We start from the raw sequence: 27,248 nt of genomic DNA on the forward strand, positions 1-27,248 counted from the left end.
TGACCTGTACATCTTTGGAGTGTGGGAGGAAACCGGAGCACCCAATGGAAACCCATGCAGTCGCAGTGAGAACGTGCAAACTCCACACAGACAGCATCTGTAGATAGGATCTAACCCTGGTCTCTGGTGCTGTAAGGCAGCAACTCTAGCGCTGCACCACTGTCCTACTCTCAGACACAACCAATACATAGCCCTTTGTCCCCTGGTTTGCTCAGACCCTAATGTAGACCTCCAAGTAATTAAAGCAAGCACCCAAAGAAGTAGAGAAAATGTAGCACGTGGAACTGCAGATGCCAGAGAAAAGGCACGGAGTGCTGGAGTAACTCAGCAGGGTAATTGCTGCCTGGCCTGCTGAGCTACTCCTGCACTTTGTGGATGGTGTTAGTGGAGAACATGCTGGGATGAGGAGGTGTTGTTAGTGCAGGGAGTGTGTGGCCGGGCGGGGGGCGGTGTCCATCAGTAGCGGCATCTCCTCGCGCGGGGCCGCGCGTACTGGCCCCGGGGACGCGCACGCGGCGGTGGCGGGAGCGGGTGGGCGTCGCTGGTCACCGAGGATTCAGGTGGGACGTTCCTTCTCTCCTGCAGTCAGTGCGGCTCCCGCTCCTGTTCAGGTGCTTGTGCAGGAGTGGGGCACCTGTCCAGGTGTGTTGTGCAGTGCACCGATGCAGCAGGAGTGGGGCACCTGTCCAGGTGTGTTGCAGCAGGAGTGGGGCACCTGTCCAGGTGTGTTGTGCAGTGCACCGATGCAGCAGGAGTGGGGCACCTGTCCAGGTGTGTTGTGCAGTGCACCGATGCAGCAGGAGTGGGGCACCTGTCCAGGTGTGTTGTGCAGTGCACCGATGCATGCACCTGTCCAGGTGTGTTGTGCAGTGCACCTATGCAGCAGGAGTCCATGTGGAGCCGCTGCCTCAAGCAAAGAGTAGATGGGGGAGCACCTAGCATTGCTGGAACTCCTCATTACCATGACCAGAGTTTATGCCCAGAGAGTCCCAGGGCTGTACAGCACAGAAACGGGCCCTTCAGCCCACCTTGTTCACCCTGATTAAGTTGGCGCACTGCACCAGACCCCTTTGCCTGCATTTGTCCCACATGCCTCTAAACCTCTCCTATCCACATGTCTAAATGTCTTTTAAACTGTAATTGTATCCACTTCTATAGCTCCCAATCCATCTGGCAGCTCGATCCAGATGCAGACTACCCTCAAACAAAAATGTGCCCCTGAGATCCTTCTTAACTCTCTCCACTCTTGCCTTAAGCCTGCGCCCTTTAGTTTTAGAATGTGAGGGTTTGCTTTACCCATGCCTTCACAATGTTGAACACCTCAATAAGATCAGCCTCCTATACTCCAAAGAAAACAGTCGCAGCGTATCTAACCTCTTTCTAAACTCAAGCCCAGGTAATATCTGATGAACATCTTCTGTTCCCTTTCCAATTGGGAAACTGTGACCTGGTTATCACTGCATTTAACTTCTTCCTAGTTTTTGACCGAATCAACCAGTCACAGCAGGTGTTGGGCAACTTGGTAGAAGCATGGACTCTTCATGGACCAGTTGGCATGTTGTGACTCCAGTTTGGAATAGAAGATAAATTGGTGTGGGATCTGTAAAATTCTTTAATCTTAGGTCTTCTATTTGTTTCCAGAACCGAGCTGGTAGGTTTTAGCTGTTGATATAATTTTGGAAGGTACAAAGAAGGATAGAAGGTGAGGTTCAAAATGGCAGACCGATATGTCGAGTTATCTCGAGCGCAGCTCACCCCAGACTATCTACATGCAAACTCGTAAGTTTCACAGAATTACTTACAATTATCCACATATTTGTGTTTTTGTCATTTTTTGAATCACTTTTTAATTACACCATTGTTTACAGAACCACTCATGAATTCCTCTTTGGTGCACTAGCAGAATTGGTGGATAATGCAAGGTACTGTATTGGTTCATTATTTGTCATGTGTACCGAGATACATGAAAAGGTTTTGTCTGCTCAAATCTAATAATTCTCTGTGTGACAACAATCAAACCTTACACAAGCACAACAGTAGTGCAAAGAGAATAATAGCAGAGTGCAGCATATGGTGTTCAGCATTGTGGTGTTACAGTTACTGAGAAAAAGTCCAAGTTCTGCAGTGACATAGGAAGTAATGTCATTCCTTCGCTCCATAGATGCTGCCTCACCCGCTGTATTTCTCCAGCATTTTTGTCCACCTTCGATGTTAGATCATTAGACATCGGAGCAGAATCAGGCATTTGGCACATCAACTCTACCATTCGATCATGGCTGATTTATTTTTCCCTGTCAACCCCATTTTGGTAAGAATCTGGTGAAATTAATATCAAATATTAATTTAAGTAATTAAAAGGGTAGATAAATAATGTTTAAGTTGACAACATTCTCTAGGCTGTGGTTATTCAGAATGGAACAGGTTGAGGTGAGTTTTGATTGAGGTGTATAGAATTATATGTGATCTAGATTGCATGTATGAAGGACCAATTTCACCCAGCAGAGCAGATGGGACAGGGACAGGGACATTATGGATTTCAGATAATAGGTAGAATTGATAATAGATTAGTCAAAGTGGAACTTTGCCACTCAGATTGTTGGTGGCGTGTTATTGACTGCCTCAAAGGGTTGTGGAAACTAAAGCCACATCATATTGGAAGAGACACCTTGATATACACTTGATGTACCACCACCTTGTAGAGTGTGAACCAAGAACTGGAAATGGGGTTAATCTAATCAGCTTTTTTTAGTTGAAATTGAGTAGTTTCAAATTGATAAAATCAGGTTTTATTCACCAGGTGTTGAATAAAACTTTCAATCTATACTCCAACACCTGGTGAATAAAACCTGATTTTCTTCATTGCAATCAATCAAGAGGTAAATTAAGATAGACACACAAAGCTGGAGTAACTCAGCGGGTCAGATAGCCACTCTCGATAGAAGGAATAGGTGACATTTCGGGTCAAGACCCTTCAAACTAAAAATTCATAACTATTAAACACATTACTTTATCATATACTTCAGATAACGTAATTTGTTTAATAATTATGAATTTTGAACGAGGTTCCGTCAATGCTGAAGGATTTGTGTTTTTGATTTAATATTTAAAGAATCTTCATTGATAGTTCAGATTTATATTCAAGTTCAAGTTTGTGTTTATTGTCACTTAACCAATTAAGGTGCAGTGAAATTTGAGTTACCATAGAGCCATACTAAGTGAAAGCAACTATACACACAGCCGCATAAAATAAAATTTAACATAAACATCCACTATAGTGGATTCCACATTCCTCACTGTGATGGAAGGCAATACATTTCAGTCATCTTCCTCCTTTGTTCACCCGTGGTCGGGACCTTTGAACCCTCCGCAGTTCGCCGCTGTCGAAGGTCCGATGTCCAAGCCCTCGCGTCGGGATGATCGAAACCCCGGCGTCGGGACGAATCGGAACACTCCACGGCATGGAGCTCCCGAGTCGGTCTCTTCGTACTGGAGACCGCGGCTTCACGGTGTTAAAGTCCACTGGCCCCGCGGTAGGAGCCCTTTAACTGGCGTTCCTCTGCAAAGGATCGCCCGCTCCACGATGGTAAGTCCACTCCGCACCCGCGGCTTGAAGCGCCGGGCCGGTCTCCAGGAAAGGTTGCACCACTCCACGTTGTTAGGCCGCAGTGGGGACGGAGATGCGACACGGAGAAAAATCGCATCTCCATTGAGGTAAGTGACTGAATAAAGTTTCCCCCGATCTCACCCCCCCCACATAAAACACACCAAGCAACATTGAAACAAGCATTTAAGACAGTTAAAATAATAAAAAAGAGAAGGGACAAGACAGACTGTTGGCAAGGCGGCCATTACGGGCGCCACCCAGTGACTTCAGTTGTGAAATTGAAATCTTAGGGTGAAAGCTGTTCCAGAATGATGTCAGTGGGTGGGGAGCCTCAAGCTTTAGACTCGGCAATGATGAATGATTGGTGATAAATGTCCACACTGGACGGGGTGAGGTTTGGCCGCTCAGTAGTCAGCTCAGTGTTTCTGGGCTGCACCAGTCCTTGTTCTTCTTGGTGGTTGAGTTGGGAGATAGGGTTGGGTGGGGGAGCCTAGTTGAGTAACCACAATACATCTTGTGGATGATACACACTGTAGCTGGAGTGCACTGTTGGTGCATAAAACAATTATTTAATGTGGTGTTTGAAATCCAGTCAAGAGAGTTGCATGATGTTAAGTTTCTCAGAAGTTTGCAGTTACAAGTAAATTATGTTTAGCCTCCAGATTTGTAGAGTCATACAGCAGGAATAAAGTGTTTAAGAAGGAACTGTAGATGCTGGAAAATCGAAGGTAGACAAGAATGCTGGAGAAACTCAGCGGGTGAGGCAGCATCTATGGAATGAAGGAAATAGGCAGCATTTCGGGCCGAAACCCTTCTTCAGACAGGGATGAAGGCCTGGAAACTTTGGTTGTGTTACTTATGGGATAACATTGGTTTTGAAAAGCGCACAAGAGCAGCTGTGATGGAGTTGTCAGTTCACTAAACATGGCACTCAACTTTCTCTTCTTTTAGTTTAGTGTAGAGATACAGCACGGAAACAGGTTCTTCTGTCCACTGGGCCTGCATGACCAGTGATCCCCACACACTAACACTATCCTACACGCCCTAGGGATAATTTACTATTTTACCAAAGCCAGTTAGCCTACAAACCTGTACATCTTTGAGATGTGGGAGGGAACCGGAGCACCTGGAGAAAACCCACGTGGTCACAGGGAGAACTTACAAACTCCGTACAGTCAGCATCCGTAGTCAGGATCGAACCTGGGTCTCTGGCGCTGTAAGGCAGCAACTCTACCGCTGCGCCACCTGACACCCATCTATTTCTGTTGCGGAATATAAAGTTACCAGAGAGCTACTGTTGAATGTCAGGCTGCAAGGCAAGATGAGAGGCCCATGGTGTTAAAGGGAAGATACTAGCATGGATAGCAGTGGGCAGTGGCATGTTTTGGTTAGCGTAGGGTTAGAGTTTAGGGTTGGGGATGGTAGCATCTGGGCAGTGGGCAGGTGCTATAGACCTGTATGGGAAGGTAGACGCTCCCGCCCCCACGAGTCTCAGGCAGATGGGACTCGTCAGCCTGGGAAGGCAGTCCATCTAGGAGAGGGAAAACTCTGATTTAAAACGTCCACTGCCTTGTGGCCATATCCAGTCATGGAAAAGGCTCCTGGAGTAAATCTCAAGAAAATCCGGAGTCGGAGCCCCTAAGGCAGTTTGTCGTTGTCTACAACCTCGCTCTGGCAGCTCCTGCAACGGCGCTGGTGCCAAACTGTAACGACCCTGCTGTTCCTTTGGATCGATCAGCGACGTGGCCTGTCCTCCATATGACATCGCCCAGGCTTGCATCCGACCACACATCACCTGCAAACTAGGATGCATGGTCAGTCATGACCGAAGGGGGCCTACTACTGAGCATGGACAGCGGGTTGGCTGGATGGCAGAAGGCAAAGAGTTGCAATAGAAACATAGAAATTAGGTGCAGGAGTAGGCCATTCGGCCCTTCGAGCCTGCACCGCCATTCAATATGATCATGGCTGATCATCCAACTCAGTATCCCGTACCTGCCTTCTCTCCATACCCTCTGATCGCCTTAGCCACAAGGGCCACATCTAACTCCTTCTTAAATATAGCCAATGAACTGGCCTCAACTACCCTCTGTGGCAGAGAGTTCCAGAGATTCACCACTCTCTGTGTGAAAAAGTGTGAATAAAAGGCCTTTGGCTGCCAGTGACCATTGGAGTTCCTCAAGGATCAGTGCTGGAGCTGCTTCTCTTCATGTTGTATATTAATGATTTGGATAAGGGGATTGAAGACTTTGTGGCCAAGTTTGTAGATGATGTTAAGATAGGTGGAGGGGCAGGCAGCGTAGAGGAAGCAAGGACTCTGCAGAAGGACTTGGACAGATTAGCAGAGTGGGCAGGGAAGTGGCAGATGAAACTCAGTATAGCAAAGTGCAGGGTCATGCATATTGGTAATAACAATAAAGGCATAGATTATTTTCTAAATGGAGAGAGAATCCGGAAATCGGAGGTGCAATGGGACTTGGGAGTGCTTGTGCAAGACTCCCAAAAAGTAAATTTGCAAGTCGAATCGGTAGTAAGGAAAGCAAATTGAATGCTATCATTTATATCAAGAGGACTGGAATACAGAAACAGAGATGTGATGCTGAGGCTCTATAAGGTGCTAGTCAGGCCGCATTTGGAGTACTGTGAGCAAATTTGGGTCCCATATCTGAGGAAGGATGTGCTGGCTCGGGAGAGGGTCCGGAGGAGGTTTACAAGAAAGATCCCAGGAATGAGTGGGTTAACATATGATGAGCATTTGACAGCACTGGGCCTCTACTCACTGGTGTTTAGAAGATTGAGGGGGAACTCATTGAAAATTACAGAATAATGAAAGGCATAGATAGAGTGGATGGGGCAAGGATATTTCCACTGGTGAGAGAGTCTAGGACCAGAGGTCATAGCCTCAGAATTAAAGGGCGCTCTTTTAGAAAGGAGGCGAGGAACTTCTTTAATCAGAGGGCAGTCAATCTGTGAACCTCATTACCACAGTGGGCTGTGGAAGCCAAGCCTGTGGATATTTTTAGTACAGGTGGCGAGAAGGCTGGAAAATAGGATCAGGAGGCAAAGATCAGCCATGATTGAATGGAGGAGTGGACTTGATGGGCCGAATGGCCTAATTCTACTCCATTAACTTGTAAACTTGTGAAATCAATCTTGTATTTGAATATTTCTTGCTTTGTAAATAAAAATTGAAAAAGATATAAATGGAAACAATTTGTGTATTTGCAGGGATGCCAGAGCAACGCACCTGAGCATTTACACAGGTGAGTTGAGACATTTACACAACTGAGCAATTACACAAGTTGTTCGTGACATTTACACAACCGATCGTGTACATGGGTGAGTTTACACAACATTTACACAACTGAACATTTACACAGGTGAGTTGTGACATTTACACAACTGAGCATGTACTTGAGTTGTTTGTAACATTTACACAACCGAGCATGTACATAGGTGAGTTTACACACCTGAGCAATTACACGAGTTGGTTGTGACATTTACACAACTGAGCATTTACACGGGTGAGTTGCAACAGCAGCGGAGTGTCAGGCCATGAAATTTATACCAAAACTCCATTACAGAAATGAGTATCCTTGTAAATACGTCAGATCTGTGTGTGCTAAATCTGTTTGGATAAAAAATGGAAAATGAAATAGTTGTTGTAATCCTGGATTTCTAAATTACCTTGGTGCTCTAGGGTCTTTAGATGTTATACGGGCTCATTGTTCCATTTTGGTCTGGGAGCCGCCACAGTGTAATATTATTGAAAGGCTCAAAGTGCTGGAGTAACTCAGCAGGTCAGGCAACATCTCTGGAGACCATGGATAGGTGATATCATGTGCTTGCAAAATGAAACTGGCGAGCATGGTGTTATACATTCCATTAGCATGAGCTTACACCAGGTGCTCCAGTTTCCCCTTCCTAACACGTGTGGGTTTGTAGATTATTTGGCCTCTGTAAAATGCCCCTTAGTGTATAGGGAATAGATGAGAAAGTGGGACAACACAGAGCTACTGTGAATGGGTGATTGATGGTCGGAGAGGACTCGGAGGGCCGAAGGGTCTGCTTTCATGCTGAATGTCAAAACTCATTAAAATAATCTGCAGAAAATGTCAGTCAGTTGTGATATTCACTTTTTCCAGACTGTGCATTCAACAGTGTTCTACTCAATAGTGCGAGCAAGGGTCTTTGGGCAAAACATCCTGGTCATTCATGGGGCCCCCTGGGGTGATATCCCTGCCGTTGTTTGAGGGGTGTCCACTGTCTCTCTCAATGTCCAGCAGTGGATTAGGACGAGGAGGTCAGAGGGTAAAGCTTTCCCATGGTTTTGTTTACATCATTTCATGGCCACCGACCATTGGGCTGGGGAGGGATGTTGTCTCGAGTTTGGGGTGAAGAAAAAAAGGATTTATATTTCACCTTTTTATCTTCCGGGATGTATCAAGGTGTTCAGTATTTTAGCGTTTTGTACATTTAAGCGCTGTTGCAGAAGCAAAGTCGGAATGGCACGGCATGCAAAGGGCCAGATCACACTTAGGAGTTGTACTTTGTATTCTGTTGCATATTGCACTTGGTATAAAGTTTCACAATGCAGTGAGTGATTGTAACGGCACCTTGGGGAAATGTGGAAGTGGGAAGTTGTGTAACCGAGTATTAATTTGATTCATAATTACAGAAGAGAACGAACAAGGGACAGGGGGCGTAATGTTGTGTTTTCTGGATGACGGAGTCGGCATGGACCCTGGTAAGTACATTTAAGACCCGTTGCCTCAGTGTTCATGGTTCAGTGGCATTTTATTTGCCACATGTTACGAGGTACAGTGTAATTCATTGCTGTACAGTTCAGTACAAGTATCACTAAACATAAGATACATCTTAGATAAGCATCTCAGATACAGTACAAGGGTGTAGCAGTTGTGCTCTGAGACAGTATACAGTTAACAGATTTGGCACCATTTACAAGTCCCAGTTTGTAAGTGCGGGGTTCTCAGCCATGAAGGCCTGTTGTCCTGGCAGCGTTGCAGAGTTGACCTGGCCTAGCGTGGCCGTTGGTGTCCTCCACCGCTACCCCACCACTGCTGTACCACTGCTCCACCGCTGCTGCACCTCTGCGCCATAGCTGCTGCTGTGCCCCATAACTGCTGCACCTCTGCCCCATAACTGCTGACCCACCATTGCTGCCCCACTGCTGCTGCCCCATTACTGACCCACCACTGCTGCTGCACGGTTGCTCCATCCCTGCTCCACCGCTGCTGCACCACTGCCCCACCGCTACAAACCATGGACATCTCCGCTGATGGTGTCATGATTGTCATTGTGGCTTTGGTCACCTGGCATACTCTGGATGTGGAGCAAAGCACAAATGGAAACCCTGCACTCATATAACGACATAAAAACCTAAAGCTATGGGTAGGAAAGGTTTAGAGCGATTTGGGCCAAACGCGAATGGGTGGGATTAGCGTAGATGGGGCACCTTGGTCGGCATGGGCAAGTTGGGCCGAAGGGCCTGTTTCCGAGCAGTGTGATTCTATAACTCTAGTAACTGAAAAGAGAATTATCAAAGTTATTTTGGAATTAGCATTAATAGTTCTTATATTTATTTAATGTGTGCTAATCCTGGATCATTGAAGCAAGAGATCTCGGTGATGTTACAGAGGTGTAACAATGGGAACCAGTCTTCACTTGCTCATTCAGCAAGTAATATTGCTGCCTTTCCACTGTGGAGTTATACAACACAGGCCCGACTCATCCATGTCCCTCAGGTTCCTATTGAATCTTTCCTCTCTACCTTAAACCTATGCCCTCTGGTTCTTGAGCCCCTACCCTGGGGGACCTCTCAAAGTTTCTTGGGCACTTAGTTGAAGGGGGATCCATGAATGGCTTTCAGATAGTCATAGAGACACATAGGGTGGTCACGGTGGAGCAGCGGTAGAGTTGCTGCCTTACAGCGAATGCAGCGCCAGAGACCCGAGTTCGATCCCGACTACGGGTGCTGTCTGTACAGAGTTTGTACGTTCCCCACGTGACCTGTGCGGGTTTTCTCAGAGATCTTCGGTTTCCTCTCACATTCCAAAGACGTACAGGTTTGTAGGTTAATTGGCTTGGTAAATGTAAAAATTGTCCCTAGTGGGTGTAGGACTGTGTTAATGTGCGGGGATCGCTGGTCAGCGCAGACCCAGTGGGCCGAAGGGCCTGTTTCCACGCCGTATCGCTAAACTAAACTAAAACCAAATATAGTACAGAAATGGGCCCTTCAGCCCAACTGGATATGGCAACCAAGATGCCCCACCTACAGTAGTCCCACCTCCCTGCATTTGGCCATATCCCTCTTAACCTTTCCAATCCATGTACCTGTCCAAAATAGATACTATATGAAAATGAATTGAAGGTGGAATGTCTATGCAGAGAGATTGCATCACTAGTGCTTAAAAATAAAACATGTTATTGAAATAAAAAATATAGAACTTGTACCTTCATATAAAGTATTTATTGGATTTAAACACATTGAACTTCAATATTTGTTCTGCACTTTGTAGATGAAGCAGCTGATGTTATTCATTTGGGGAAATCTTCGAAGAGGACATCAGATCATCCATTCAGTGGACAGTATGGAAATGGATTGAAGTCGTGAGTTTCTGGGGCATCTTTCTTCTTAGTCCTTCACAGGGAGATAGTTTTGCTCGGTGAGCTTTAGGGGCAGGAACTAGAGACAGTGTTGATAGGGAAACTTGATGGTTTTGAACTGCTGATCCTGAGGTTGTAAAAAGGATGCATTTAGGCAGGAAGGTAGACAAAAATGCTGGGGAAACTCAGCGGGTGAGGCAGCTTCTATGGAGCGAAGGAATAGGTGACGATTCGGGTCCAGACCCTTCTTCAGACTGATGAAGGTTGGAAGGTGAGATAGTCTAGAAACACGACTGCCCCAGAATATACAGAATATACTTTGGAATGATAAAAGAGGAGGCATTTCCTTCAAGAGGTGCATGGGTTAAATATAGTAAATGGAGTTGCCTGATTTGGGAGGGAGAGATTCCAGCTGAGCTCAAGGGAATGGCAGCATCCTTGACAGGCAGGGAATGGGTCAAGCCAGTGGAAGCCATAGCTGATCACTGAGAGAACTACATGAAACTTGTTTTCCAAACCTTCATTGTCGAAATTCACCTTAATTGAGGAATCTCGTGTTCACCCAAACCCATCTCCTCCCCTACCCCAGGAATGGGTACAGCTCGCCGACAGCACCACTGCCAGCTACAATGATCTATGTACTTTAATTATTCCTTGCATTCGATGGATCTTTTTTATAAATCTAACTCAATCATCCCAGTTAAAGAGAATACACCCTCTGCAGGTTTAATGGTGGCTGGATTATGTTGTATCATAAAGCCATGGAACTGTACAGCACTGAAACAGGCCCTTCAGCCCATCTTGTCCATGCTGACCAAGTTGGCATACTGGGCTAGTCCCATTTGCCTGCATTTGACCCATATCCATCTAAACCCTCCCTATCCACATATCTGCCCAAATGTTTTTAAAATGTTATAATTACTGTATATCCACTTCGGCAGCTTCCCTTGGCAGCTCGTTCCAGATACAGACTACCCTCCGAGTAAAACAGTTGCCCGTATTGTACTTGAGTTTCACTCGATAGTATTTATGTATAGTATTATCTGACCTGATGGATAGCATGCAAAACCATATAAACCATATAACCATATAACAATTACAGCACGGAAACAGGCCATCTCGGCCCTACAAGTCCATGCCGAACATCTTTTTTTTCCCTTAGTCCCACCTGCCTGCACTCATACCATAACCCTCCATTCCCTTCTCATCCATATGCCTATCCAATTTATTTTTAAATGATACCAACAAACCTGCCTCCACCACTTCCACTGGAAGCTCATTCCACACCGCTACCACTCTCTGAGTAAAGAAGTTCCCCCTCATGTTACCCCTAAACTTCTGTCCCTTAATTCTGAAGTCATGTCCTCTTGTTTGAATCTTCCCTATTCTCAAAGGGAAAAGCTTGTCCACATCAACTCTGTCTATCCCTCTCATCATTTTAAAGACCTCTATCAAGTCCCCCCTTAACCTTCTGCGCTCCAGAGAATAAAGACCTAACTTATTCAACCTATCTCTGTAACTTAGTTGTTGAAACCCAGGCAACATTCTAGTAAATCTCCTCTGTACTCTCTCTATTTTGTTGACATCCTTCCTATAATTGGGCGACCAAAATTGTACACCATACTCCAGATTTGGTCTCACCAATGCCTTGTACAATTTTAAACCATTACATCCCAGCTTCTATACTCAATGCTCTGATTTATAAAGGCTAGCATACCAAAAGCTTTCTTTACCACCCTATCTATATGAGATTCCACCTTCAAGGAACTATGCACGGTTTATACCCAGATCCCTCTGTTCAACTGTATTCTTCAATTCCCTACCATTTACCATGTACGTCCTATTTTGATTTGTCCTGCCAAGGTGTAGCACCTCACATTTATCAGCATTAAACTCCATCTGCCATCATTCAGCCCATTTTTCCAAATGGCCTAAATCACTCTGTAGACTTTCGAAATCCTCTTCATTATCCACAACACCCCCTATCTTGGTATCATCTGCATACTTACTAATCCAATTTACCACACCTTCATCCAGATCATTGATGTACATGACATAGAACAAAGGACCCAACACAGATCCCTGAGGCACCCCACTAGTCACCTGCCTCCAACCCGATAAACAGCCATCCACCATTACCCTCTGGCTTCTCCCATTCAGCCACTGTTGAATCCATCTTGCTATTCCTGCATTTATACCTAACAGTTGAACCTTCTTAACCAACCTTCCATGAGGAACCTTGTCAAAGGCCTTACTAAAGTCCATATATACAACATCCACTGCTTTACCCTCGTCAATTTCCCTAATAACCTCTTCAAAAAATTCAAGATTAGTCAAACATGACCTTCCAGTCACAAATCCATGTTGACTGTTCCTAATCAGACCCTGTTTTTATCCAGATGCTTATATATATTATCTCTAAGTATCTTTTCCATTAATTTGCCCACCACTGAAGTCAAACTAACAGGTCTATAATTGCTAGGTTTACTCTTAGAACACATTTTTAAACAATGGAACAACATGCACAGTACGCCAATCCTCGGGGACTATTCCCATTTCTAATGACATTTGAAATATTTCTGTCATAGCTATTTCTACACTAACTTCCCTCAATGTCCTAGGGAATATCCTGTCAGGACCTGGAGACTTATCCACTTTTATATTTTTCAAAAGTGTCAGTACTTCTTTTACTTTGAACCTCATAGTATCCATAGCTACTCTACTAGTTTCCCTTACCTTACATAATCTGCAGATAGCTGTCCACTCTGTCTCTCCAATGGACCAATTTTATCCCTCGTTATCCTTTTGCTATTAATATAGCTGTAGAAACCCTTTGGATTTACTTTCACTTTACTTGCCAAAGCAACCTCATCTTCTTTTAGCTTTTCTAATTTCTTTCTTAAGATTCTTTTTACATTCCTTATACTCCTCAAGCACCTCATTTACTTCATGCTGCCTATAATTATTGTAGATCTCCCTCTTTTTTCCGAACAAAGCTCTTCACTGTACCTCAATGCACGTGACAAACCTACACCTAAACCAGTATTCAAGATGTTATTATTTGTCCCATTGTATTCAATAATTCCCAGTACAAATATTGGAAATCCATTTTTAATTTCAATCGCATTGCAACATGTAATTCACTATTTCAACTCTAGGCTGTGCATGTCATAGGCAAGAAGAAGAAGAAGATTCACTATTTATGTTAAACTTCTACCATTTACTCTTGTACATACTTGTCAAGACTAGACTAGTGCAGCCTACAGTTTGTGGAGAGATTAGAAACATAGAAAATAGGTGCAGGAGTAGGCCATTCGGCCCTTCGAGCCTACACCGCCATTCAATATGATCATGGCTGATGGTGATTCTGTCTGAAGAAGGGTCTCGCCATGAAAAGTCACCCATTCCTTTCATCCAGAGATGCTGCCTGTCCCGCTGAGATACTCCAGCTTTTTGTGTCTATCTTCGTGACGTCATGAATAACTGGGTTAGCAAGTTGTACATATTCTGTGATCTGGTTTATAGTCTGTATTCTGGGAAGCTAATACTTTGTGGATCGTAATATTCAACACTTTAGATCTCGACAGTCAAGAGAGTTTAATTGCTAAATGTACTGGTAATGAAACAATGACACTCTTACTTGCTGCAGCTTCACAGGCCTGTAAATGTAATGACACACATATCTAACTGCTGCTTCTTCCTTGTAGAGGGGCAATGAGAATAGGTATGGACTTCATTCTGTTCACCAAGAAAACCAATACCATGACCTGCATCCTGTTATCTCGAACGTTTTATGAGAAAGAAGGTATTGATGAGGTACAGGAAAGAGAACTTTAATATCACATAATTTGACTTACTTTTTCAGCAAGAGATTCAACCTGGGTGCAAGTTAAATCAAGTTTTTGTGTACACAGTGGTGAGTGCCTGGAACTTGCTGCTGGGGGTGGTGGTTGAGACAGATACAATGGTGGAATTTAAGAGGCCTTTGGATAGGCACGTGGACATGCAAGGAATGGAGGGATATGGAGCGTGTGCAGGCAGATGAGTTGGTCTAGGCATCATGTTCAGCACAGATATTGTGGGCCGAATGGCCTGTTCTTGTGCTGGACTTTTCTATAAATAGAACTGCTAGCTCCAAATGATGGCTTTCCTCGAGGAAGTCGACACAAGGAATGCAGATGGGAAGATGTTACTGGTGGTGGGATCACATTGGAAGTGGCGGAAATGTCAGAGAATGATGTGTGGGATGTGGAGGCTGGTGGGGTGAAAGGTGAGGAACAGGGGAACTCTGTCCATGTTCCCTCTAGGCGAGATTAGGTCTACTACAAACCCAGGGAGGAAGAGAAGGCAATATCTCCAAGTTTGCGGATGACACTAAGCTGGGGGGGGCAGTGTTAGCTGTGAGGAGGATGCTAGGAGACTGCAAAGTGACTTGGATAGGCTGGGTGAGTGGGCAAATGTTTGGCAGATGCAGTATAATGTGGATAAATGTGAGGTTATCCATTTTGGTGGCAAAAACGGGAAAGCAGACTATTATCTAAATGGTGGCCGATTGGGAAAGGGGGAGATGCAGCGAGACCTGGGTGTCATGGTACACCAGTCATTGAAGGTAGGCATGCAGGTGCAGCAGGCAGTAAAGAGAGCGAATGATATGTTAGCTTTCATTGCAAAAGGATTTGAGTATAGAAGCAGGGAGGTTCTACTGCAGTTGTACAGGGTCTTGGTGAGACCACACCTGGAGTATTGCGTACAGTTTTGGTCTCCAAATCTGAGGAAGGACATTATTGCCATAGAGGGAGTGCAGAGACGGTTCACCAGACTGATTCCTGGGATGTCAGGACTGTCTTATAGTCAGTCCTGACATCCTGTCTGGATAGACTTGGTTTATACTCTCTAGAATTTAGGAGATTGAGAGGGGATCTTATAGAAACTTACAAAATTCTTAAGGGGTTGGACAGGCTAGATGCAGGAAGATTGTTCCCGATGTTAGGGAAGTCCAGGACAAGGGATCACAGCTTAAGGATAAGGGGGAAATCCTTTAAAACCGAGATGAGAAGAACTTTTTTCACACAGAGAGTGGTGAATCTCTGGAACTCTCTGCCACAGAAGGTAGTTGAGGCCAGTTCATTGGCTATATTTAAGAGGGAGTTAGATGTGGCCCTTGTGCTAAGGGGATCAGGGGGTATGGAGAGAAGGCAGGTACGGGATACTGAGTTGAATGATCAGCCATGATCATATTGAATGGCGGTGCAGGCTCGAAGGGCCGAATGGCCTACTCCTGCACCTAATTTCTATGTTTCTATAAAGGACAGAGAGTGGCTTGAGGGCACTGTTTATGCATAGGAAAGTTTCAGAGGAATATGGGACTTGCTTGGATTGGGGCACCTGGGCCAGTATGAATGAGTTGGGCCAAAGGGCCTGTTTCCATGGTGTTATTTCTGCAACAGTGAAATATGAAGCATGTTTACAACGCTGGCATTCAGGTTCTTGATTTTTAAAACATATCTAAAGCTTAGGTCTTGGTTTTGTTCCCCAGGTTATTGTACCAGTGCCATCATGGTTTGTTTCAACTCAGGAATCCATAAAAACTGATGACCAGACGTTTACCCTTGAAATGGCACTAATTTATAAATATTCCCCATTCAGCACCGAGTTCGATGTCATGCAACAGTTTCATAAAATTACAGGATCAAGCGGTAAGAGATGCAATAAAAGAAATGGGTAGCGATTTATTTAATGATGCTCATACATTAATGAATCCGCTCTGTGAAACAACTCAGAAAGTTCACCATGTAAAATAAAACCCAGATTACTTCAGAAGATCAACTGAATAGTTTTTTTTTGTCACGTGTACCGAGGTACAGTGAAAAGCTTTTGTTGCATGGCATCCAGTCTGCAGAAAGACAATACATGATTACAATCGAGCCATTTACAGTGAAAAGATACATGATAAGGGAATAACGTTTAGTGCAAGGTAAAGCCAGCAAAGTCCGACAAAGAGGTAGATAGTATTTCAGCACTGCACGCTGGCTGTGGTAGGATGATTCAGTTGCCTGAATATTTGATGATCGTCTAATAATTATTGGTTTATTATTGTCGCATGCGTCAAGATAAAATGAAAAACATTTTATGTATAAAATGAAAAATGAAAATCGCACCAAACCCAAGTGCATCAGGTAGTGCACATGAAAAAATAAAGAGCATGCAGAATATAGTATTATAAATACAGAGAAAGAGCAGATAAAAAATGCATGGCCATACTGAGGTAGGTTGGAAAATCGGTAAATTGTTCTTTGAATGTGAAAGGTCTGTTATAACTATTTAAATAAATATTCTGGGTGGTATACATCAATGGTGGTGTTTTTATTTTTGAGATATAATTTTTATGAAAATCAAACGAATTATGACATAGTGTCCTGAAGCCACTTAGAATTATTAATCCCACTGGTCATTACAGCAAAGTCCACAAGTTTTGAACATTGCCGGATTGAAATGCGTTTACCGCACATCTCCACATTTCTCCAGCACATCTGACACATCTGCATTATGCCGAGCAATCTTCACACAAGATAAAGCATTATTTGTGATTGCTCAGCAGGCACTCTAGTAATTATCTACAACGTAAAGCTGAATGATGATGGAGAACCAGAACTGGATGTTGTATCAGACCCGTCCGATCTGTTGCTGACAGGAATGGTGAGAAATGGAATGTAAGTTTCTATTAAGTGACAGGTAAGACTGGAGTCATGTCATTACTGACTCTAATTCCAGATCATACTTGGATGGAATGGAAAGACACAAATTGCTGGAGTAAATCAGCGGGTTAGGCAGCATCACTGGAGATGGTGAATAGGTGACGTTTCAGGTTAGGAACCTTCTTCAGACCGGATAGAATGGGTTTGTGCAAGTAATCTGTGGGATATCACTGGAGATTTTCCAGTTGTTTGTTTGGGTCTCTAGAAGGCTTGCCTTAATTGCTTTCTTGATACATCACCATGGAAATATCATCAGGTTTCGGTGTTATTATTGAGCAAAAATATTCCTTTATTGCATAATGTTAGGGTTGTAACATTGGTGTAAATATACTAAAGTGCAACTCAGTTTTTCTCCAAATTTTACACGTTTATTTACGATGGCATAAATAAATCTCTACCGTCTTCAGTAGATTCTTTATGAATGTCGATTGAAAAGCACCACGTCTCAAGAAGCGTCTCGACCGGAACCGTCACCCATTCCTTCTCTCCAGAGATGCTGCTTGTCCTGCTGAGTTACTCCAGCATTTTGTGTCTACCTTCGATTTAAACCGGCATCTGCAGTTCTTTCTTACACCATATTTCAACTGGTTTGAAACAAGTTTGAAACAAGTTTATTCATGGATAACCCCTTGAGATGGACAGTCATCTTGTTTTCAAGGGGGTCCAACATAAAACATACAGCACAAGACATAACATACATAAAGGCTCTCATTGACCCACCTACCCACACACCAATCCCATAACCCCTCCATCCCCACTTGTTATAGTTTATAACAATTGTTAATTGACTTTACATATCCAATAATAATAACAGTTATATGTTACAGCGCAAATGATCACACACAGAGCAAGCTAGATAAAGGAGCTTGAAGACTCTAATACTAGAAACAGGTACATGGTTTTATAAGGAAGGGTAAAAGTATATTTTTAAATAGACGAAATGAGCTAATAGTTCTTATGGTACTAGGCAGAGTGTTCCAGTCAGAAGGAGCTTTGAATTTAAATGCACGTCTCCCAATTTCTTTGTTAGTTCTTGGAATGAAAAAGAAGGGTTGCTGAATATGTCTTAGTGAATATGAGGGTGTGTATGGTAATAGGTCTTGTTTTAAATAAGAAGGGTAATTGAGGTGGATGCATTTAAAGATGAACTGGAACCAGTGGTAGCATCTTCGAGCGTGGGGGGATAACCAGTTTAGAGTTTCGTACATAGAACAGTGAGTTATATATGGACACCTTAAAATAAATCTGCAAAGACTATTATAAACTACATTGAGAGGTTGAAGATGTGTATCAAATGTATTCTGATAGACAATATCAGCATAATCCAGTGTTGGTAGTAGTAGTTGAGATACAATTCTTTTTCTCATCTGAAAGGTGAAACAATTTATATGGCGGTAAAGAATAGCTAGATTACAGCTGAGTTTTTTAGTAATCGTCTCACTATGTTTCGTAAATGAAAGCGTTGGATCGAGCCAAACACCAAGATATTTGAAGTTCAATACTTGTTCTAACGGTAGACTGACCCTTCTGATTTTGATGACACTTAATACCATAAAGCAAAGTTTGGATGCTATTTCCTCATTGTACCTCCACAGCCAGCCCGAACACTATTCGTTCAGAGCCTATGCTGCAATATTGTACATTGACCCACACATGAAGATTTATATCCAGGGGAAGAAGGTTCGCGCTAAACCTCTCATCTTCTCATTGTACAGACCCAGGTAAGAAAACGATTTGCCCGTGACCAAATGTTGCACCTGTTTTAAAATTCTCCTCTTTGAAATTCTACACCATATTATTTCTCAAGAACAATTTACCTCCTTCCCACACTGAGAAATAGGAGATGTTTTAATCTGATGATCATTCATGACTTTCTTCTAGTCTAACAGAGAAAAAAAAGTTATTTTTTAAAGTCAGCTTTCCTTAATTTCCACAGTTCTATTTATATGTTGTATTTCTATATTCTGATGGCCATATTAAACACATTTGTTACTGGAACTATTTGTAAAGTATTGAATGTGAAATTGGAAACGAGCAATACTTATGTATTTTTTGAGATTTGCATCACTGGTGAAATGTACTGAGTTATTGATGCAAAGGTAGGTTGTATGTTGCAGAGTTGGCTTTCATTAGAACTAACATCCATAAAAAATTAGAAGCAACGATTGTTGAAAGCGTGACTTGATTTTAAATTGACATTCATTACTATCTCTGTAGGAAGTACACATACTTTTCCAAAGGATTCAAAGTACGTACTTTGAGAGAAGTAAAGGAAGCAGATCTTGCTGTCAAAGTAGGTAGGGATTAATGCTTTCAATGACTCATTCTATCGGTAAACATCACAGATTCTCTGTTTTGGATATCTTGGACTCCCAGTAAGCAAGGAAGGCTACCATCAAGTGTGTAACATTCCACGTCGGTCTTTGCAGGGAATGGAGGGATATGGATCACATGCAGGCAGAGGAGATTAATGTAATTTGGCAACATGTTTGGCACGGACATTGTGGGCTGTTCCTGTGCTGTACAGTTCTATATTCTTAAGGTCAAATGAAATATATATTGTCCAATAAATCATTAGGGGGTTGGATACAGTTTTTGATTTAGATTGAAAAATTAAAAAAATGATTCCTCCAGCTATACATTCATTAGGTTAATTTTATCTTCAAAGTCTAAAGTTAGATAACCATTTGTCACTTTGAAATATAGTCTGCACATCTTAAAGAAAGGCACATGCTACAATTATTCTCTGAGTTATCAGTGCCTTTCTTTCCCAAATGTTGCTAACATTTGTACTTTGTTCTACAAGCGCAGAATATTAGATTTGTTTTCATTAAACCTTACTTTTTAAACATTGATGTAATATTACAGAACTCTGTTAAAACTGATATAATAACATTTGATGTGAATTGGAAAAACAGGAGCTGGAATTCACCAGATGATCAAATGTCAGTCACTTTGTGCCAACTTTGATTGGCTTTCTCCTTGTAGTCAATGCTGTGTGAATTTTTATCAATTACACTGTTAAAACCCACAGGAGAAATTATTTACATTTCAGAGAAAAATCCATCAACTGACCTCATTCAAAAGTGCACACTTCCAAAATGGATTACTCACAATGATGTGGGCCTTAGGCCAACAATAAACACATCAAAAACTAACTTTAGATTTTGTACTTCCAGCAGAGGAAAAGATGCAAGATGCAAAACTGAAAGTGAGGGAGTTTGAAAAGACTTGTGACGATGGTATGGAAGAACAGGTAATCATTAATTTTAAGAAACTAGTGTTCCTTACAAAAGTATATGTTTAGGTGTGTTATTGTCATGTATACTGAGGTACAGTGAAAAGCTTGTTTTACATGCTATCCAATGAGATCAGATATATCTATATACTTAAAAGTCTGATCTTGGATGTTTTTGTGTGTTTGTTTGTGTATAATCACACTTTCTCGAAAAAAACGACGCACTAACGGTAACATTTTTACATATTCCAGTAGAGATTTTTCTCGTGGAGTCCGAAATCACCTTATCTTAAAATTTCATGCTTTATTTCTCGAGTTAATATGGAAAATGTTAAAAAATCTGAGAAAACTTTGAAATAAAAAAGACTGTCTTTCATTGGCGGATGTGCAGGAGTGGGCGCCGTCTGTGTTATTTTAAGTCCTGTTAAAAAAAAAAATGTGTGTTAGTTAGTTGGAGCTCTTTTATGTGGTGGGGGGGGGGGGGGGGGGGACACTTTATTTCTGAGTCCCCTACCTGGTCGGAGAGGCAGCATCCCTCCAAGCTGCTTCTTCGCCCCGTCCTCGCGGCCTACCATCGAGAATGGAGCGGCGTTTCCTGTCGGGACCGGCCGGGACTACAGCTTCGGCGGTGGTGCAGCGCTGGGATACCAACAGGGAGTGGGTGATGCCTTACCGGGTCGCCGTGCGGTAAGCTCCGGAGCGTTGTGGCTGTCAACTCCCAACATCGCGGGCGGCGCTAGATTTGGAGCGCCGCGGAGCCAGGGATCAAGCTCGCCGGGGTCGGAGCTCCAACCGGCGCGGCCTGAGGGCTACGAGTGTCCCGGGCTCCGGTCTTCGGGGAGGAGGCAGCCGCTCCAGACTTTCCACGCTGCTTGAGAAATTGTTTAACCCGGCGCCGGAGTTCCACCCTTCACGGCAAGAGGGCCCTGAAAATCATCGGACTGGCTGCACGGCCACAAATGGGCCCCGACCTCGGGTGTTTCAGAGGAAGAGGACTTAACTTTCTGGTGCCTTTCCCCACAGTGGAAATTTTTGATTCTGCTGCGGGGGGACGTTTGTGTTGAACTCTATAATGTGTTGTGTCCATTTTCTTTATTTTTTTGTTAACCTTTTTATATGGTATGGAAACTTATTAGCTATTTTATGTAAAGCACTTTGGTGTCAATGCGAGTTGACTTAAAACGTGCTATATAAATAAAACTTACAAACTTACTGGTGACGTCACAATGGGTCTGCGTGCTTGCTGTCTTGCTCATGCTGCGAGTGACCTCACCACCCCGACCTCCCCCCCCCCCCCCCCCCCCCCCACTGGACCACTCCCTCCCCCGCCCCCGTTATTCAAAAGACGCAGAAAGAACGAACAAGTCGGCCTCTGGATTGAAGCTGCTGAACTCGCCTTTCTTTGGTTGATGCATGCTGCCATCCGCCCACCTGCCCCACTCCCCTTCTCCTCTACCCCCCCTCGTCCTCTCCCCCCCCTCCTCCTCTCCCCCCCCCCTCCTCTCCCCCCCTCCTCCTCTCCCCCCTCCCTCCTCTCTCTCCCTCCCTCCTCCTCTCTCTCCCTCCCTCCTCCTCTCTCCCTCCCTCCTCCTCTCTCCCCCCCTCCTCCTCTCTCCCCCTCCTCCTCTCCCCCCTCCTCCTCTACCCCCCCTCCTCCTCTCCCCCCCTCCTCCTCTCCCCCCCTCGTCCTCTCCCCCCCCCCCCTCCTCTACCCCCCCCCCCTCCTCTCCCCCCCTCCTCCTCTCCCCCCCCCCCTCCCCTCTCCCCCCCTCCTCCTCTACCCCCCCTCCTCCTCTACCCCCCCTCCTCCTCTCCCCCCCTCCTCCTCCTCCTCCCCCCTCCTCCTCTCCCCCCCCCTCCTCCTCCTACCCCCCTCCCTCCTCTCTTCCCCTCCTCCTCTACCCCCCCCCCCTCCTCTACCCCCCCCCTCCTCCTCTCCCCCCTCCTCCTCTCCCCCCCCTCCTCCTCCTCCCCCCCCTCCTCCTCTCCCCCCCCCTCCTCTCCCCCCTCCTCCTCTACCTCCCCCTCCTCCTCTCTCCCCCCCTCCCTCTCCCCCCTCCTCCTCCTCCCCCCCTCCTCCCTCTCCCCCCCCTCCTCCTCTCCCCCCCCTCCTCCTCTACCCCCCCCTCCTCCTCTCCCCCCTCCTCCTCTACCCCCCCTCCTCCTCTCTCCCCCCTCCTCCTCTACCCCCCTCCTCCTCTACCCCCCCCCCTCCTCTTCTCCCCCCTCCTCTCCCCCCCCTCCTCTCTCTCCCCCCTCCTCTTCCCCCCCCTCCTCCTCCTCTACCCCCTCCTCCTCTACCCCCCTCCTCCTCTACCCCCCCCTCCTCTCCTCTACCCCCCCCCCCCCTCCTCTCCCCCCCCCTCCTCTCTCCCCCTCCTCCTCCTCTACCCCCCCTCCTCCTCTAATCCCCTCCTCCTCCTCTCCTCCCCCCCTCCTCCTCTCCCCTCCCCCCTCCTCCTCTCTCCCCCTCCTCCTCTACCCCCCCTCCTCCTCTCCCCCCCTCTCTCCTCCCCCCCCCCTCCCTCTCTCCCCCCCCCTCCTCCTCTACCCCCCCTCCTCCCTCTCCCCCCCTCCCCTCCTCCCCCCCTCCTCCTCTCTCCTCCCCTCCTCCTCCTCTCCCCCCTTTCCCTCCTCTCTTCCCCTCCTCCTCCCCCCCCCTCCTCTCTCTCCCCCTCCCCCCCCCCCCTCCTCTACCCCCCTCCCCCCCTCCCCCCCTCCTCCTCTTTCCCCCCCCCTCCTCTACCCTCCCCCTCCTCCTCCTCTCTCCCCCTCCTCCTCTACCCCCCTCCTCCTCTACCCCCCTCCCTCCTCTCTCCTCCCTCCTCCTCCTCCTCTCCCCTCCTCCTCCTACCCCCCTCCTCCTCCCCCCCTCCTCCTCCTCTCCTCCCTCCCCCCCTCCTCCTCTACCCCCCCCCTCCCCTCCTCTACCCCCCCCCCTCCCCCCCCCCTCTTCCCCCTCCCTCCCCCCCCCCCCCCTCCTCTCCCCCCCTCCTCTCCTCCTCCTCTCCCTCTTCTCCCCCCCCCCCCTCCTCCCCCCCCCTCTCCTCTCCCCCTCCTCTCTCTCCCCCCCCCCTCTCCTCCTCCCCCCCCCCTCCTCTCCCTCCCCCCCCTCTCCTCCCCCCTCCTCCTCTCCCCCTCCTCCTCTCCCCCCCTCCTCCTCTCCCCCCCCCCCTCTCTCCTTTTCTCCCCCCTCCTCCTCCTAAACCCCCCCCCTCCTCCTCTCCCCCTCCTCCTCTCCCCTCCCCCCTCCTCCTCTCTCCCCCCTCCTCCTCTAACCCCCTCCTCCTCCTCTCCCCCCCTCCCTCCTCTCCCTCCCCTCCCCCTCCTCTCTCTCCCCTCCTCTCCCCCCCCCCCCCTCCCCCCCTACCTTCTCTCCTCCTCTCTCCCCCCCCCCCCTCCCCTCCCCCCTCCCTCCCCCTCCTCTCCCCTCCCTCCTCCTCTCCCCCTCCCCTCTCCCCCCCCCTCTCCCCCCCCCCCCCCTCTCCCCCCCCTCCCTCCCCTCCCCCCCCCCCTCCTCCCCCTACCTCCCTCCTCCTCTACCCCCTCCTCCTCCTCTCCCCCCCCCCTCCCTCTCCCCCCTCCCCCTCTCTCTTCCCCCCCCTCCTCCTCTCCCCCTCCTCCTCTTCCCCCTCCTCCTCTACCCCCCTCCTCCTCTCTCCTCCCCCTCCTCCTCTACCCCCTCCCCCCCCCTCCTCCCCTCCCCCTCCTCCTTCTCTCCCCCTCCTCTCTCCCCCCCTCCTCTCCTCCCCTCCCCCTCCTCTCCTCTAACCCCCCCTCCTCCTCTCCCCCATCCCCCCTCCCCCCTCTACTCCTCTCTCCCCCCCCCTCCTCTTCTCCCCCTCCCCTCCTCCTCTCCCCCCCCTCCTCCCTCCCTCTCCCCCCCCCTCCTTCCTTAACCCCCTCCCCCTCTCTCCCCCCCTCCTCTCTCCCCCCTCCTCCTCTACCCCCCTCCTCCTCCTCCCCCCCCTCCTCTACCCCCCCCTCCTCCCTCTCCCCCCCTCTCCTCCCTCCCCCCCCCTCCTCCTCTCCTCCCCCCCCCTCCTCTACCCCCCCCCCCCTCCTCCCCCCCCCCCCCCCTCCTCCTCTCCCCCTCCCCTTCTCCTCCCTCCCCCCCCTCCTCCTCCCCCCCTCCTCCTCCTCTCCCCCCCCCTCCTCTACCCCCCCTCCTCTCTCCCCCCCCTCCTCCTCTCCCCCCCTCCCCTTCCCTCCCTCTCCCCCCCCTCTCCCTTTCTCCCTCTCCTCCCCCCCCCCCCCCCCCTCCCCCTCCCCCCCTCCCCCCCCCTCTCCCCCTCCTCCTCTCTCCCCCCCCCCCCCTCCCCCTCCTCCCTCCCGCTCATTCTCCCTCCTCCTCCCTCCCTCCTCCTCTCCCTCGCTCCCTCCTCCTCTCACTCCCTCCCTCCTCCACTACCTCCCTCACGTCCTCCTCTCTCCCTCTCCCCTCCTCTACCCCTCCCTCCTCCTCTCCCCTCCTCCTCTCCCCCCCCCTCCTCCTCCCCCCCTCCCCCCTCCTCCCTCCCCCTCCCTCCCCCTCCCTCCTCCCCCCTCTCTCCCCTCGCCCCCCCCCTTCCCCCCCCTTCCCTCCTCCTCCCCCTCCCCCCCCCCTCCTCTCCCCCCCCCCCCCCCCTTTCCTCCTCCCCCCCCCCTCCTCCTCCTCTTCCCCCTCCTCTCTACCCCCCCCCCTCCTCCCTCCCCTCTCCTCCTCTCCTCCCTCTCCTCCCCCTCCCTCTACCCCCCTCCTCTCTCTCCCCTCTCCCTCCTCTCCCCCTCCCCCCCCCTCCTCCTCCTCTCCCCCCTCCCCTCCTCCTCCTCCCTATCCTCCCCTCTACCCCCTCCTCCTCTCCCCCCCCTCCTCCTCCCCCCCTCCCTCTACCCCCTTCCCCTCCTCCTCTCCCCCCCCCCCCCTCCTCTCTCTACCCCCCCTCTACCCTTCCCCCTCTCCTCCTCTCCCCCCTCCTCCTCTCCCCCCTCCTCCTCCCTCTCCTCCTCTCCCCCCCCTCTCCTCTCCCCTCCTCCTCTCCCCCCCTCCTCCTCCTCTACCCCCCTCCTACCCCCCCCCCCCCTCCTCTACCCCCCCTCCTCTCCCCTCCTCCTCCCCCTCCCCCTCCCTCTCCTCCCCCCCCTCCTCTCTCCCCCCTCCTCCTCCTCTCCCCCTCCCTCCCTCCCCCCTCCTCTACCCCCCCTCTACCCCCTCCCCCTCCCTCCTCCTCCTCTACCCCCTCTCCCTCCCCCTCCTCTCCCCCCTCCTCTCCCCCTCCTCCTCTCCCTCCTCCTCCTCTACCCCCCCCCTCCCCCCCTCCTCTCTACCCCCCCTCCTCTACTCTACCCCCCTCCTCCCTCTACCCCCCCCTCCTCCTCTTCCCCCTCTCCTCTCCTCTCACACACCTGACCTCTCTCCCTCCCCCCCCCCCCCTTCACACCCCCCCCTCCCTCCTCTCCCCCCCCCCTCCACTCTCCCCCCTCCTCCGATCCTCTCCCCCGTAGATCAGTGTCACTCATGTTATAAGTCATACTTGTAGCTGCGCCCACTAGTTAAACAGAAAGCTTCTCTTCCCTTTCTCCCTCAGTCTTGAGTTGTGTTAAGATGAAATTACCTCTGCTGTAATGTTAATAAAGTCTTTGGATCTTAATCACTGTGCGTGACTTAAGTTATTCCAACAACAGAGTTCAACATGGTGTCAGAGTGTACGGACTCACTCCTTGCCTAATTATATTGCTTTTACTTTAGTTTGTTGTTTTCTCCGGTTTATGTTATACTATGGCTTCTGCTCTCAGAAAACCAGAGATCCTGGTGTTTGATGAAGACCTCGCAGAACGGTGGCGCGTATTTGAAGAAGATTTCTCAATCTACATTGAGGCAGCTCACCTGACTGCTGCTCCAGGTGTTCGAGCTTCAATTCTTCTTAATCTAGCAGACACAGAAGCTGCCCGACATGCCAGAAGATTTCATTATGAACCGGCGAGGTTTGACCCGGCTGGTGTCCAGATCGCTCCCGCTGAATCTATCCTTGACCCTGATTGCCTACTACACAAATTCAGACAGTTATGTGAGTTAAGAACTAACTTTGTTATGGAGAGGCATTTGTTCTTTTCTCGAAGCCAGAGACAGGGTGAACCTGTCGAAATGTATGTCAGTGCTTTGAAGCACATTGCCAGTCAATGCGATTTCAGGGATATATATGACAGCCTAGTCGTGACCGTCTGGTCTATGGTGTCCGCAATGATAAATGATGCGACGAGTTACTGAGAGATGCTGAGCTCACTCTAGAGACTGCAGAAAACCGCTGTCGCATTGCTGAAATGGCTGACGCCCAGACAAAAGTCGTGAAATTAATGTTGCCGGCATGTCTTATCAAATCTCTCGTCGTTCTCCTCAAGTGCCCGACAGCCCTATCGTTAGACTAATAGACAATTGGTTTAACTCTGGGGTTTCGCTTGCTGCAGCTCGTGACCGTTGCCCTGCGTATAAAAAATTATGTTGTTTTGGTTACAAAAGGAACCATTTCTTCAAATGCTGCCACTCGCGTAGCAACAGACTGCAAACAAGACAATCTGTTAGTTCACTCGGTCATGAGAGCCTGCTCTCGGAACGCTCTCAACCAGCTCCCACGGATTTGCAGGCTGCTAGCGAAGATTTTAACTTGGATGTTCACTCCTTGTCTGATTAACTGCACAAACAACTAGATCACAAGGTCGCTTTGCTCGTTAATGGCAAGAATTTTTATCAGAAAGTTGACACAGGGATCAGGTGTAACGTCATGTGTCTAGCTGTATTGATAAAGATACGAAAAACAGAGACTGTCACTTCTACGGCTGCCTCCCTTCTCCCATGTGTAGGAGGTCCAGTGCACCCTATCGGTCAAGTCGAGTTACGCTGCTGTCTTAACTCACATGTCCACAACCTGAGTTTTTATTCGCTCCATAGATGCTGCTGCACCCGCTGAGTTTCTCCAGCTTTTTTGTGTAACCTGAGTTTTTATGTTGTTCGTGAGGATGTGCCTTCCCTGCTAGGTGTCAACGCTTG

At 48.0% G+C, this 27,248-nt stretch overlaps 1 protein-coding gene across 1 annotated transcript; it reads left to right on the forward strand.

The window, feature by feature from the left end:
• Positions 1-1,714: 1,714 nt before the first annotated feature.
• LOC129703100 (ATPase MORC2-like) lies at positions 1,715-16,183 on the forward strand. Its single transcript, XM_055645297.1, has 7 exons — positions 1,715-1,779; positions 1,869-1,922; positions 6,833-6,867; positions 8,283-8,351; positions 10,144-10,234; positions 13,939-14,047; positions 15,768-16,183. The coding sequence occupies exons 1-7, from the start codon at positions 1,715-1,717 to the stop codon at positions 15,954-15,956; spliced, it is 612 nt and encodes a 203-aa protein (XP_055501272.1). The 3' UTR covers positions 15,957-16,183.
• The last annotated feature ends 11,065 nt before the right edge of the window (positions 16,184-27,248 follow it).

Source organism: Leucoraja erinacea, chromosome 13 (assembly GCF_028641065.1).
Source record: "Leucoraja erinacea ecotype New England chromosome 13, Leri_hhj_1, whole genome shotgun sequence".
In the NCBI taxonomy this organism is placed as follows: Eukaryota; Metazoa; Chordata; class Chondrichthyes; order Rajiformes; family Rajidae; genus Leucoraja; species Leucoraja erinaceus.